The following is a 15,758-nucleotide window of genomic DNA, read 5'->3' on the forward strand; positions in this document are numbered from 1 at the left end:
AAATTCTGGAGCCCTCTGGACAGGTAAACACTGAAGACGCTGCAGAATAAAAAATGGCAAAAGATTTCCTCGAGGGCTGAAGAGATTTGGGCCAAAGAAAATGAAAAAGTTTTCAAAGTTTGGGATCATTTCAAACTAAAACAAATCATTGTACAGTGTTAACCTTTTTTTCTTTAAATATAAAATGAAATTTTTATATATTTTTTTATTTATATATTTGTATTTTGATGTAATATGGCAATTAAATGCACTAAGTAGGTTTAGATTTCAAATATTCTTGCATACTTTTATGCAATTTTAGCAATTAAATATGAATTTTTCTAAAAAGGAGACAAATGACTTGCTCATAAGTGTATTCTCATGTGTATTTAGTATTGCTCAATAATAAAGAAAAATACTTTGTATCCTATTAATCTAAAATGATAGAAAAAATGATTGATAGCTGCAGCCATATTAAAAAAAATAAATGAATAAATGTACAAATAAAAACCGCCCTAGTTAAAGAGTGTAATTACTCAAAGCAGAAAACGCCACACATTCATCTTAATGCATATTAATAAATATTCTTTATTATGTCAATTTTGCACATTGCGCTCAACATTCCACCCAAGCCTCCTTATAAATGGATGTGTATCTCTCTGTAAAATCTTTATATTCAGATAATTTCATTTCTGTACACATTTATTGGTACAACGATTTGCCACTAAAATGAAGAGTCTCAGGTAGTGAGATGAACTGGAAAAATAAAGGGACATGTTTAATAAACGATAAGACTAGAAAGACTACCGGCATCGCTACGGTGACGGCTCGCAATCTCGTCGCTTCCACCGTGATCTTATGTACCCCGCTCCTAGAATCAATAAATCTAGAAAAAACAGCTAACAAACTACACCTGAGTGCAAGTGAGAGATGAGGGGAAAATGAGCAAAGAGCAAGAAGAAAATATAAAGAGAGAAGAAGAGAGAGAAAAAAGTAATGCGACCACTTAACCTTTACCAACAAATACAATTAAACTTTAATGAGACATGGCTCAAGAATTCATTCTGGTTTTTACCCCCCTTTTTTTCCCCCCCTCCTTCTGCAGCAGGGGTAATTGTGAGCATCCCCCCAAATCAGTAAAAATCGTGTGTGTGTGTGTGTGTGTGTGCCCTTGGTGTTTATTTATTTGACACTGCACACGCTGGAGTGGCAGTATTTGGTGAATCGGTCCTTCAGGTGCTGTCTGTACTGGTCTCGTGTGCTGTAGAAAGACTTGTTCTCCTCTACGAACGACTGGATCTCATCTTGTGTCAGGCAGTTTTCTTCGTCTGATGACATTTCTGCCTCGTCCTGCTTGACCACATAATATTCATGTGGTGGGAGAGAGAAAGAGATGGAGAGAGAAAAAGAAAAGAAAAAAGTGTCACTTTGTCACTCATTTACATGAACAAATACTTTGCCTATTCCAAATTATGCATAATTTACACCCGAATTCTTATTGGCCAGAGGCTGTAGCATCTCTGACAATTGATTCAGCTGGAAGCTTATAACATGAAAGAGATTCTTAACTAATACTAAACTAAGCTTCCACAAGGTCTTGTATGGGGAGAATGAAAACGTAGCTTATTGAAAACGCTCACCAAAGTGGATCAGTTTGAGAATGCCGTTTTCACTTTTTTGTCATTGCCACATTTCAAAGAGCCGGAAAGAAAACAAACGGCAGTTGGAAATGACTCTGGTTTGAAGCGTCTTGTGTTTTTTGGATCGTTTCGGTGTGGATGAGCAACATTTGGGAAACGAGTAAAAACTAAAGTGTGGATGCGTCATATGTGCCTGGATTAGTGTTGATGTGGCCCTTGTTTTAGTTTTTTTTTTATATTTTCGAAAACCAAATAGGAAATTACTAGGAACACTAATATTTTTCCATACTAAACCAGACCTGGAAATCACTCAAATCAAATTCCATCTTTTCCTAAATGCTAATAAGAGTAAAATCAGTGAGCTATGACTCATGAGACAGACGCTGTTTTATACAGATACTGACAGATTTACATTTTGTTAACGTGCTGAATTTTAAAAACACGGCCCACTCACCAGCAGCTCCATGAGACTTTTGGTGGTACAGGGCCCCTGTGGACAGGTATAAGGAGTCTGGTGGTTCATGCCATTCGTTAGCTGTTGTTTGGCCCAAGGCAGCTGCAAGCCAGCATTGTAGTACGGGCCACAGCACAGCTTCGCACAAGGCGTCTGTGTGCTCTGGCAGCTGTGTGTGGATGAGGCAGAGGGAACGTGGGCGTTTTCTGAGCTAGGCGAGACATTCGGATCTCCTCTCCGGCTGCTGTCTGATGGACATACGTCTGTCTGGGGTCCGTGCTGGAGAGGAAAGGAAAGAACATACAGCTTAAAATGATGGACAATGTTCTATTAGGAACCAAGCTATTTGTCTATTCACCTGGCAAGTGTTCTCTATACCGCATTATTTCAATTCATAAATACTAGAAATGGTTATTATTCTTCTCTCTTTTTTTTCCTCACTCATATGTGCAGTGTTAGACTGAAGAGTGTATTGTGAAAAATGTTTAAGCTTTGCCCACTATAACTCACGTGCTCGTTCGCATTTAGAAACGCCCTGCTCTTCCTTTTTTTCTTCTTGTTCTTGCCTTTGGCGTGCTCTTCACAGTTTGCCCAACACTCCACACAGCTGTCCGCACCGTCCTCCTCTTTGTCCTCCAAACAACGGTGACTGCACGAGTACTCAGCTTCAGAGAGAAGAGGGTCATCCAAGTGATTTAATAAAATGTAATTATGGTACACAAACTGAATTAGCCTCATCATTTAACGTACACTGCTCCAGCACTTTAGACTTTAAGGGGTTTAGGGAGACATTATGATCATGTGCTTTAGCCTGTGCATATATTATTAAATCTTTTATACAAAAGGATACTTGGAGGACTTTTCATGCTGTACATATAATATAAAATAAAATAAACAGTTGACTCCCTTGTGATCATAGCCTAATAAAAGCAGGATAATTCTGCAAATTGTTTATTCAACCCTCTAGCAACAATACGGAGAAACTGGTACCCGTTTCATCATGGTTACACATTCCCTCTGTGCAGGCCACATCTGACCCTTCCCTGGAACCCGTCTCGCTGCCTTCCATACTGGAGGAATAGCCACAGTCGCTGCCATGACTATGAGATAACAAACACACACACACACACACACACACACACACACACACACACACACACACACACACACACACACACACACACACACACACACACACACACACACACACACACAGACACGTGAATTTTATGAGTCATCAACTCTCCATTATTTCCACAACAGTACACTTTTTCGTTTCTAAACATAACAGGCATACGTTTGACCGACGAGTATAAGGAAGCAGTCATGAGGTTATTTTCCAGAAGTGCCCAAGGATTCATATGCATGATATAAATAAAGGAAAATACATGGTAGTTGGTAAATAATAAATTGTGAAATAATACATTCTGAAAACCATGTAGTGCACTATATTTTCAGACAGTTAGAATTCACCCACACACAATTTCTGTGATGTCTGTCAGGTGACCCAAATCAGGGTTTCTGCATGTTTCACAAAGTCAAATGTAAATCTAAGACCATGAAGGATGAAATTTACGACCTATATCACAACACGGAAAACACACACACGTTGTTAACTGGCCTCGACCAAGCCCTAAATGAAATTTCAAGTTTTGCTAAACTTTCACTTCCCCATAGCTGAAAAATCAAATCCGTTTTACATCTGTGGTACAATCCAAAAGAGACTCGCACCAGTGACAGAAAGCCGATTGGCTGTTGCATGTTGGTCTAATCTATAGGCTAATACAGCGAATTATATTTGGACTAGCGAAAGAAAAACTACACCACAGAAACAAAGTGCTGTGGGAGCATTTCGATGAACATTCGAGGTAGCGTTAACATGGACTGTAAAAATTAAGACCCAGAACAGCGAATTAAAGACCAAGGACAAAATATTTTAATTTTAGGCTTTTTTTCGACTTTGCGGAAACCCTGTAAAGCTACTTTAGAATGATTATTGATCAAAGACAACATCTGGCAAGAGTCTGGTTGTATGTATTTTTAAACCATAGGCAGACAGATACAAAAAAATAGGAATTTGTGTAAAATTTAATTGCAATATATTAAATATATGTATACAACGTATCAAACCAAATGCATTACTGATGGGTGGGGAAAAAAACAAAAAAAAACAGTAATGGTGGAAGTTTAGCACAATGGTATAATGCTGGGTATAAAGTCAGACACACCTTCAACCCTTAGTTTATTGTTTCAGTGTGACTGAGAAAGATACCCTTTTTAGACTGCAGGTAACAGTGCAAGTTCACTAGTAGTCACAGAATCTTGGCTTATTGGTTATATATATTAAGAGGTTATTGGCTTTATTTATGGAACAAACAAACAAAAAATATTTTTTTAAGTTCATTTCCAAATATTTCCAAGGAGCTCACTGACGAACTGGAAAAAAGTCTGACATCTAGCTGAACCTGCATAACCTGGTAATAAAACTCATTTTTCATACAATCCATGTCTTCATTTGTTCAGCTGTGTTGTGTTACACTGTTTGCAAAATAGTGTTTATTTACAAACTCTAAATGCAAACTTCTGGAACATTTTTGATAACTCCTGCCAAGTAACAAACCAATCTAAATATGTAAGTGTTTAACCACGAATCGTACAAAACATTGTACCGTTTTTGCTTTTGGGCGAACCCAAAATAGTGGTGGCAGGACAGCTGCAGGGGGCGCTCTCAATAGAGACGATAGACTCCACACCTCCTTCAGACTCCTCCCTGTTGCCACAGGACTTGCAGCCAGTGTTCACCGTATCGTCTAAACCCTGGAGAAGGGAAGCAGAAAGCTCTGAGCAGCGAGTCTCTACATGCTGTCAAGTGAAAATTAAAGAAATAAGAAAGCAAAGTTGCACCAGAAGAGAAAGTTTGCTTCTTACCTCCTCCAAGCTCTCTTCTTTGTAGCCCTTGGTCTCTTGCTCAGACATGTCAAAGCCACACTTGTTTTTGCGTCGGTTCTTGCGTTTCTGCCTCTTCTTTTCCTGCTTAAGCTCTTTTGCGCGTTCCTCCTCAGATAGCTCCTCGCAGAGTTGTTCCAACCGGCTGATTCCCTGCACCTTTTCTACTGCCATCTATAAAAGGGAATTAGAACGAGTGTTCAGCTTCCAAGGGACGTTATGTTGCAGTTACAATGCAGATTTTATTCTATAAATTGTGTTTCTGTTTGGTCAACAGCAATACAATATGACAACCATTTTCAGCACAGCAGTGACACAGGCATGATTCTGTGCATGCCTCGAGTACAAGTGCACCAATGGAACTGCTAAGAAAATGTTAATAGTCTGTGATTGTGAGAAGCACTAATTACTTTCGATGTCATACACCTTCATTGCTCATTAAAGTCATGCAGGCCTGTCGAGCCCAATCAGACACTTCCATGTCGGTGCCAACGGAGCAGGTGGAAATCAGGAATCCGTTTTATTAATACCTCAAAGCTTTTGCGTAGCGCGTCGATACAGAGGTAGTAAAGTATCTGCCATGTTTGCTCCTCAGCCCGCAGCTTTTGCCAGATTCGGTGTAGCCGCTCGTAGAGGTGGATCCCCAGACACGTCAAGACTTCCTCCTGTGCAATGTCGATGGTCTTAGCGTGCCTCTCTCTGCGCCTGCACATAATCATAACACTTGAAGCCATGCAGGTTCCATCGCTATGTTACAATGTTCGGCCTTGAACTGTGTGATAGCCTGCAACAATCAACCTCGAAACCACAGCCCCATATACAGTAAAAGGGGGGGGGGGAATCCTGCAGGGTTATAATAGAAGGGACAATGACAAAAGAGGTTTTTCATTTTACGGTACTGGCTCTTTGCCTCTTTGTTGACTGGTTGGATTTAGCTGCTCTGTATTACTGTATGGTATCTGACTGATTAACACTGCTGAAAAGAAGTGCATAATAAAAAATGAAAAAAAATTAAGGTTCAGTCACATTTGGTGCCTATACATTTTTTGCATGCAGTTTTTTTTGGGTTGATGAGAAAGCAATAGCTATGCACACTGCCCAGACTGTAAATACTCCATAATCATTTTAGTGCAAACACATTAAATGTCCACACTTTAAAATTATACCACAGTGGAAGACTTTCTATTGGGATCTTGTTCAATAACTTTTGCACACTGTAATACTGCCAAACAATAAACAAAATTACACTTGACTTGACACTTAAATCACTCACTCATATCCCCCAGCGAACTCTGGCTCAGCTCGGCCCAGCAGGTGAGCTATAAAATCTGTCTCGCAACAGACGTGGATGTGGCGCTCGTGTGGGCAGCAGCGCAGGCCTTCGTAGAGGGTGGCGGAGTAGCCCTTCTCTTTACTGCAGTCCAGCTCACCCACAAGGATGTTGTAGGCCCTCAGCACCTTGTTTTTACAGTCTGTGCAAAACCTGGCAACAAATTGAGGCAAAAATGAAGATTTAATCGATACAATGAATAGTGCACACACAAAACCCGAACCAATAACATTTGCAACATCACACGTCAAGATTCAAGACACTCAAACAGGCTATATGAGTGTTTTTAAACAAAGCACGTTTTCTTGCACTGCAAAACTGCCAATTGCGACTGTGGCATGTTTGTGATCCGAGAGCAAATCGAACACAATGCCTCCGATTGGTACTGGTTCATAAATTGTATGTTAGCAACAAGCAGCAGTTCTTTCTCCTTGACCGCACAGTACGCCTTGTCCAACAATGTTTTCCCCCCACAGTGGAGAGGGGGAGAAAAGCTTGCTGTTTAACACAAAGCAGGACAAAACATTCTGAAATGCCTTAATATATTTAAATGCGTGCTTGCAGGGTCATTCAGACACTAACTGTTGTAGCTCATACACCCTGTTGGAGGGATTTTTCTTTCTGGACTGAAGGTCGAAACGTTTAAAACAGAGATGAAGATTTTAGATAGAGTGATATGCCACAGGTGTTCCAAACAATCTTCTGGCTGCACACAAATCAGACAAGTACAGAACGTTTATCATTTCCTAGAAACGAGAAACTAAAATTATCATAAATCCAACACAATTTCTACATACGTGTCCATAAAACTGGTATGAAAGGCTTTTAACTTTGAATTCAAGGACACTTAATCATTGTGGAATTTTGTAATGTGTAACAGAAATCAACACACTTTAATTCTGTTTAACAAACGATATCATGTGCAGCTGCAATTGAAGTTGAAATATTGAACATCTAAAAAACATTATTCATAAATCATGCGTTCATGCCACAAAGATGCGTCTGAGAGCCGGCAATCACCACAACAGTCTTCACAGTGACATTTCAAGCAGAACGGTGTTTATATACAGCGGGATTACCTGTGTTTACGCAAGTACGTCTCCAGCGTCTCCAGTAAACAAGCGCTGTCGATCAGAACCACCTCGTCCCGGCACTCCTGAGACATCAGCTCCCATACATCCATCCAGCTCCCTCTGCAACACAATCACCACGGTCACAAAACACACACACTGTCTCTATGACTGTCAAACAGCCAATGACCACGTGGGTCCTGCTTCTACTGAAGAAACTTAAATCGGCTTAAACTAAAAACACTTCCTAAAGATCATACATGGCATAACCTATGACCTGACACCAAAATATAGAATGTTTTTATGCCATATGTCATACACCTGACAGAAACACAACATGGTGCTTTTTCATACACTGCATTCTTGTTGCTTAGTAACAGCAATGCTGCCAGACGTAGGAGCTGCACTGCCTATCTGCAGGAGCCCCAAAGAAGTCAAAAGTGGAACAATTCAATACATGACCCCTCATTAAGACTGCGCATTGCGTTTTTTTTTTTCTTTGAACACTAACTCTCTCTGCAGTCTTCACTGCAGCGTCATGAGCATGTCAGGGGACAGGGCATAGAGAAGCGTCAGCTAGAACTATATAAAAGTAGTCAAGACAGCAAGCTCACTCTTCTACACATCCGAAACCGAGGTATCCTGAAAAGAATAAAAACTTACCCCAAAGGTTTGGGCTTGTGTGTGTCTAAAGAATGCAACTGACAGCGCTTGTTCTTTTTGCTTTTGGGAATGGAATCAATGACGTCATTCAACTTTGACCTACAACAGAAAAGAATGATCAATAAGGCTAGAAAACCACAAAACACTGAACATTTATTACACACAAAACATGAAAAAATTATATTAAAATTGCAAACGGGCAGACATTCTCTGGAATTTTAGAAATATTCGAAGCTAAAAACTTAGGAGTTTATGGGAATTAATTAGACATTTTGGGAAATCATATTATTGCTGCAGCTATTGATTATTTTAGTAATTGAGCATTCTACAAATTACTCCATCGATTAATCAGATAAATAACTTTATTAAAGAGCAATACTAAATACACAAGAGAAAAGACGACAAGTCTCTTAAAATAAATTTCGAGACAAAAAAATAATTTTTTTTTTCCCCATGTGTAGGAAACGGCCTTCCATAGTGTTTACCTGTAAAGAGCACTGCAGAGTTTAGTGAGTGTTGCGTCAGTTATCATGGTCCGTGGGGAAACACAGTGCTTCATGTATAGTTAAATGAAAAACAATGTATCTAGGCAAAGTGTTTGCCTCAGTGCATTTTTGTATTCGAATTACTCGAGAAATCGTTTCATCCCAATCACATACAAATATAAACATTTTGTTTGGTCATAAGCTGACACGCATGCAAACTTAGAGATTTTAAACAATGACACTGTCATGACACTTAATAGTTAGTATAATTTTGTTGCACAATAGCTTACACACAGCACAAAGAAGATTTAAATATAGATTTATGTGATATTTATGTAATTTACACGAATACTCTGCAAGATATTGGCATTATTTTATGTGCATGATTCATGAAATGATCCGTTTTGTTATGGAGGAATGCACAGTGCATGTAGGGCTTGTGGCCCTAGTAGCCCTGCAGTAAGTGCGCTGTGTGCATGTGATTGATGAATGTGCAGAGTAGAAATTTGGGCTGCAACAACTAATCAATAAAATCGATAATGGTATTCGTTGTCAACAAACGGCATTATCGTTTAGTTGAAATGCTTAAGCTACAGGTTGGTGTGACAGCAAGAGGACAAACCGCTTCTGAAATGGCGGAGAGCAAGGGGTCAACCGGCAGCAGGAAACAGTGTGCGTCGCAAATCATCCAAGGCGTGGAAGCGTTTAACATTAAACGATAGAAAACGGAGCTTGTGTGGGATTGAAGTACCACAGTGATGCACAAGCACATGAAAAGAAAACACACTGGTGTCACGGATGAAAGTGAAACATTAGCACGGGGAGAAAAAACTATAATCCTGTAATCATGTAAAAATGGTATAGTTTAAAGAAATGCTTTTGTGTAAACTGTAACTTTGGGACAGTCGCACTGGATCTGTTCTGTCATGACTCGCGACCATTAGGTTGCGCTTAAGTTTTTTTTTTTTATCAAGCCTGTTAGCTTTCTGCATTTCTCTGTTCAATTCCATTTTTTTGTCTACTACAACAGTTGTGTTTTCAAACGTGATTTACTGCGTTCAAATGCTTGTTTTCAATGTCTCAATAATTTAAGCATATATAATTCAATTATTATACAACAGTATTTCATTATTCAAATTGAAGCAATGTGTTAATTTGTGTTTTTAAATACATTAGAATAGAATAAATAAAATAACAACACAAATTGCTTCATCTTGCATAATCAAATGCTGCTTTTTTTTTTTTTTTTTATAGAAAAACAACCCAGCATGAGTAGATTTGCTCAAATGAGAAATCCCCCATGCACTCCTCAATATGCAGGAGTTAAACTCAATATGTGGCTTTTGCACGTTTTTAAACACACTTTTATATATAAATAGAAAAGAATTCAGCTGAAATTGCTGGTTGTTTAACCAAAATTATCCTGCCAGATTTTTTTTACTACATTTAAGCTCCTTATTGGCTAAACTGCCATTTTGTACATTTTCATTTTATTCCCCATTCATTCCCATGACAGTATAGTCTTTAGGACAGAGGGTTCAGATGGTTTAGTGGTTCATGGTCTAGATAATAGCACAAGATTTTTTTTAAATAATTATTATTAATTCAGGAAAGAGGGAAAAAGTCTACCGTTTCATAGATACTACAAGTGATAATAGAAACTGAATTTTCTCGCATATATTTGACAACATATGAAGAAAAAACATTTCATCGTTACTGAATTAAAAATGAATACAACCGTGGGTAATTGCTACGTTTTGAATGTGTGTATTAGCATGTGTGTATTGGTGATCTCTCTCTCCTACCCGTGGACGTAGAATAGTGTGTAGAGTTTGCGGGGGTCTGCGAGACAGGCCCTGGCGACTGACAGAACGCCAGCTGAGCCCACAGTCAGCGGCTCCAGGGCAAAGTAGCCAGAGTCTGTGAGCTGAGCGAAGAGGCGCTCGACACTGCGTCTGCAGCCTACGCAGGGCACCAGCTGGGAGAGAGCGCTAAACACTTCACGTGACATCACCATCAGGGCCATGCACAGGTCCTGCTGCTTAAGCATGCCGTGACGCTGCAAGACGGAGAGATATGATACAATCATTGGCTTCCACATACTGTTTTTTTTCCTTTAGAAAGAATAACACAAGCACCAAACATCTAATAAAAAACTATGCTTAAAGCAAAACCTATTGGGGTACTATAAGATCACACTATCATTATCGCATGGCACTGCCAGGCTTAGAGATATTCTTACGCAATCGCCTTACCTCAATAAATGCCTTAATTTGTGAACTGCTGGTCTGATGACTGTCAAAGTGCAACACAGTGTGAGGAAACTCCATCACCATCTGGAGAGAAGTAATAAATAATATCATGATAAACACAAGTCATACATCTTGTGCATACACTTATTTTCAACTATATGTTGCAGTATTGCACTCTAGAGCCGTTTGACGCTACACTGAAAAAGCGCTCCAAGAAACAAACAAAACCTCGTCACGCTCGTTCTCTAATGTGTTCTTACTTTCAGGATTATATCCTGACTGAGTTTGTGCACAGAAAACTTTATGTACATTGTATACATGTGAAAATGCATACTTCTCTCCAAAGCACAGTCGGGGGGGGGGGATTTTTTTTTACTTAAAAATAATAATAATACAAAATAAAAACCCTAGTGTTCAATGATTATTAAAAGTAGCACCTTTAGAGAGGTTAAAAATTTTAATAAAATGTGCAACTCTTTTGCATAAAACAGCTTGATGCAAGGAACACGAGCTTGTAGCCGAGCACAAAGACCTGTTTTACATGTTCCGCATGATACAGCAGTCGGATTCCAGCTCGACTAACTGGACGAGGATTTGAATAAAAGTGTAAGGGGCTAAAATCTAATCAGGATATGTTTCACACGCAAAGGGTCTGACCTGGCCGGTCAGAATCAGGTATTCAGAATTACATTCTGATCAAATAAATCCACTTTGAACTGCAGGGCAGGAAAATGTTGCCCTGCAGTCCTACTCAAATGTAAGAATCTGCCTGTTGCTGCATCAGATTAGCTGTTAATGTTTTGTGCATCCAACCAATTCATTCATGACATACAAGTGCATCTGAATGAAATTGTAGAGGTTTCATTCGGGAACAGAAAGAAGCATCTTACCGTCAGGGAGTCATCAATATAGAGAGGAATTTGTCTTGCGAGGAACCGGTAGTCCTCTTCATCCCTGCAAACAGCTACCAGGCGCGCCATGTCTTCTAGTTGCTGTCGGAGTGCTGCCTGTGGACAAACCAGAATAAAAGGTGCATTTTTATTTTATTGAGAGGAGTGTTTGACAAAGGAATCTGATTTTTCCCCAAGCAAGGTCAATCCTGTTAGTTTCAATAAGTGTACTGAATTCTGACAGTGATTGGCTGATATGGTGGCCAATGTAAACACACAGCAAAATTCCCATCCACATGTTACAAGAAATAACAGAGTATGACATCATGGCAATCAGCACAAGCCTATTTGGACTCGACTCAGTGTAAGTGTTGTGCTATGAGAGTTGTCAAAGCCTTATCTCAAGCTACATTACCCCCCTTTTTACCTAACTAAACCCTTGAATAACTGATACACAAAGCATCACGATGCCATTTTGTTTTGGTTTTTTTTTTTTTTTTTTTTAAATACTGCAAACACGAAGTCAAGTGCAATGTAGATGATTATTTTCTTTTCACCCAACATGACTCAAAATCCACTTGGACTAACACAACCCGAAGGTAATCAAATGCTTTGTGAATTGTGCCGAAAAACTGAAAATGTCCTAAACCGAGTTTCCTTGGTGTTCTTTCCAGCATATTTACTATAACCAAAGTTTTCTTTTAAATGTGATGGGATGCTTCAAACAAACCAATCCAAGCAGAACCTTCTATTTAAGAGGACGAAGTCACACAGCCACCGCTGTCCTAGGAAGCCAACCATATACAGTCCAGTACACGGTGTAACGAAATGTTCCTCCAAGACCAAGGTGCTACATCAAACAAAACTGAACGGAAAATCACAAAACACAACTCTTCCAAAACTAACTAGGAAACTAAACGGTATGATACTTCGACCGCACACTGACCAGTACAGAAGACTTGTGATAGTGTGCATGGATTTTTCCAGATAATAAACAAACATTCTTCATGCAAACAATTATTTTACAATCGATTTATGCAATAAATCAAGTCAAGCAATTTGCTTGGTATTGCAATATATCTTGATCCCAAAGCACATCTTATAGTGGGTCCATTCCATTAAAAAATTAAATATATACAACGAATTATGAACTGATTGGGTTTAATCCAAAGCCCTATTATTGAGCTGGACCTGGTGGTGTAAAGTTTAGAAACTAAAAAATGAATGATCGATCGAATAGCCATCATTTCATGTTTAAATGATATTTATAATAAATCTTATGTTCAGTATCAATGTCTTGAGAGGGTTTTCTAGTCCAAAGTTTGCAAAATGTCTGAGAAACCCCGTGTTAAAATCTTTTTTGCAATGAACACAGAGGGCATGCTAAAGACCTAGCAACCAGCTGGAGACGCCCTCAATCACCTCAATGCGATTTTATTTTACAATGAAACCTCCTCCTACATGAACACAACCAAGTGAAAAATTCGAAGTTACTTTGAAATTCCAAACAATTCGTTTTCAATTTAAAACCGAATCCGAAAACCAAATTATTCAGTTTATTTAACCTGCTAACTCCGCGCCTGGCTAACCCTCCTAGCTAGCTACCCTAATTTTTCAAGCAGACTCCAACACGCCATAAACTCTATCGTTTATTTTTTTCTTTCTTTTGCAAAATGATAGGTAGAATATTATTCGAATATGATTATAACAATAGCTAGGTTACACTAACAACCAGTTAGCACGTATGCTAAGAACATGCTAATAAGCTAGCTATAGATTAGATTCGAGATGCTGACTAGCTTGCACAACAAGAAAGCTGGTTAGATTTACGAAATTGTTTGTTAGGACCAGACCAGGATTGGATTAAAAGAAATAAATATAAATTTTAAAACGTAACTCGCATTTAGAGAAGAAAAGGACAGATTGCATCGTTTACCGAGTCTGTTCCCGGGCTAGCATCAACAAGCTAGCAAACCTAATGTTAGTTAATAGAGCATGTTAACAAGCTAGGCTAATGGTGCCAGCTTAGCGAGCTGATCCTGGCTATGTGGCCACATAAACATTAATGAATTGTTTCAATAAAGCACACAAATAGCTATAATTACTCAAATATGCAGTTGAAAAATTTAATTTAACATTGCCAGCCGGTAAGTTTTGTCGCGTTTTCGCTCAGTCCTTTCCCACCTTCAGTCGTAGGATCCGCACCGGAGCGGTTTTGACAAGTCTTCCCCGCAGGAAGTGAGCATTATCAGCTGATCCGTCCTAATTTTATTATTATTTCACTACAATCACTACCGGCCTTGATCAGCTCCAGCCTCAAATTCACCCATTGTGCAGACTTACCGATATCACAAGCCGCCGTTTGACACCCAAAACACTGCCAAGTGCGACACACTGGGGTATGTGGCAACCGAATCTTCTAGTGACCCTTACCCCTGATGTGACGTCATAAAGGTCCCTGTCTCATAAAGAGACAGGACTGTCTCTCACTCCTGCAGGACTAACACTCATAACTGATCAACATTAACTGTCTCATTAAAGCTTATAACTCATCATTAATCATAACTCAGTTCATAGCACTTTAGTTTTCTTTTTTATTGATCACTGAGGTTTTAATTGTTTGTGTTTTTCTCTTCCCATTTTACTGTATGGACTTTAATAGATAGATAGATAGATAGATAGATAGATAGATAGATAGATAGATAGAACTGTCATTGCATACAGTCAGTGAAGACTTTCATCTTCCCTTTATGATTATTGATCACTGAGGGTTCCATTGCTTGTGTTTTTCTCTTCCCTTTTTTGTATGCTCTTTAATAGATAGATAGATAGATAGATAGATAGATAGATAGATAGATAGATAGATAGATAGATAGATAGATAGATAGATCTTTACTGCCTTGCATACAGTCTCTTTGAAGACTTCAAAAATCTATTTTTTTCATGATCACTGAGGTTTGCATTGTTTTATTTTTCTCTTCCTCTTTTCACTGTATGCTCTTCAATAGATAGATAGAACATTATTGTCATTGTATACAGTCTCATTAAATACTTTAATGTTCTCTTTTTGTTGATCACTGAAGTTTGAATTGTTTTTATTTTTCTCTTCCTCTTTTCCTATAAGCTCTACGATAGATAGAATATTATTATCATTGCAATCAGTCATTGAAGATGATCATCTTCCCTTTATTTTTATTGATCAACGAGTGTTCCATTGTTTGTGTTTTTCTCCTCCCATTTTCTTTTATGCTCTTTGGGATGGATGGATGGATGGATGGATGGATGGATGGATGGATGGATGGATAGATAGATAGATAGATAGATAGATAGATAGATAGATAGATAGATAGATAGATAGATAGATAGATAGATAGATAGATAGATAGAAAGAACTATGATTTTGTTGCTTGGTTGTTTATAGCATTGCGTATATCAGCACATTATGATGATCATAAGCTTGAATAAGGAATTGTAGCATTCCTATCTAACATAACAGCCCTAATACTCTTACCAAATGGGACAAATGTTATCTATTAGCTGAAGAGAACTTCTCTCCATAGGATAAAGTAAATATGTTGATGTTCCTTAGAAATAACCCCTTTTTTTTAAGACATAAGGCACTGGGTAAAAAAAAAAAAATAGAAAAATGTTTTATGTACAGAAAAACATATTTAGAACTAATACAGTAATTTAATGTGTAGGAGTAAAGAATGAATCTTATGAATTAGATAATATCCGGTACTCCGTCTACTTGTTTATTGCCGTGAGGTTCTACCAAGTGTGACATATTCATGAGAAGCAGTAGCTCAAGTTATTTTTTACTTCTGATCAGAAGGTTCAGAGTTCAAACATTTTATCACCAAGATGCCACTGCTGGGCTCCTAAACAAAGCCCTTAACCCCTTAGCTGCTTAGTTTTAAGTGGACCTAAACAAGGGCGTCTGACATATACCATCAACGTAAACGTACACCAAATGTTTTCCAATTCTGATTCTCCTGTAGTCCTTTAGTGTAGTCTCCTGTAGTAGCATATGTCTTCTGATTCATGTC

At 38.5% G+C, this 15,758-nt stretch overlaps 1 protein-coding gene across 1 annotated transcript; it reads right to left on the bottom strand.

The window, feature by feature from the left end:
* Positions 1 to 543: 543 nt before the first annotated feature.
* Positions 544 to 14,175, bottom strand: ggnbp2 (gametogenetin binding protein 2). Its single transcript, XM_046839338.1, has 14 exons — positions 14,053 to 14,175; positions 11,710 to 11,826; positions 10,823 to 10,903; positions 10,373 to 10,626; positions 8,083 to 8,181; positions 7,429 to 7,542; positions 6,293 to 6,502; positions 5,550 to 5,724; positions 5,002 to 5,193; positions 4,743 to 4,890; positions 3,064 to 3,189; positions 2,584 to 2,738; positions 2,074 to 2,352; positions 544 to 1,332 (listed from the first exon to the last, which is right to left on the bottom strand). The coding sequence occupies exons 2-14, from the start codon at positions 11,797 to 11,799 to the stop codon at positions 1,162 to 1,164; spliced, it is 2,094 nt and encodes a 697-aa protein (XP_046695294.1). The 5' UTR covers positions 11,800 to 11,826; positions 14,053 to 14,175; the 3' UTR covers positions 544 to 1,161.
* Positions 14,176 to 15,758: the final 1,583 nt, after the last annotated feature.

The sequence above is a fragment of the Silurus meridionalis genome, chromosome 25, assembly GCF_014805685.1.
Source record: "Silurus meridionalis isolate SWU-2019-XX chromosome 25, ASM1480568v1, whole genome shotgun sequence".
NCBI classification, from domain to species: domain Eukaryota; kingdom Metazoa; phylum Chordata; class Actinopteri; order Siluriformes; family Siluridae; genus Silurus; species Silurus meridionalis.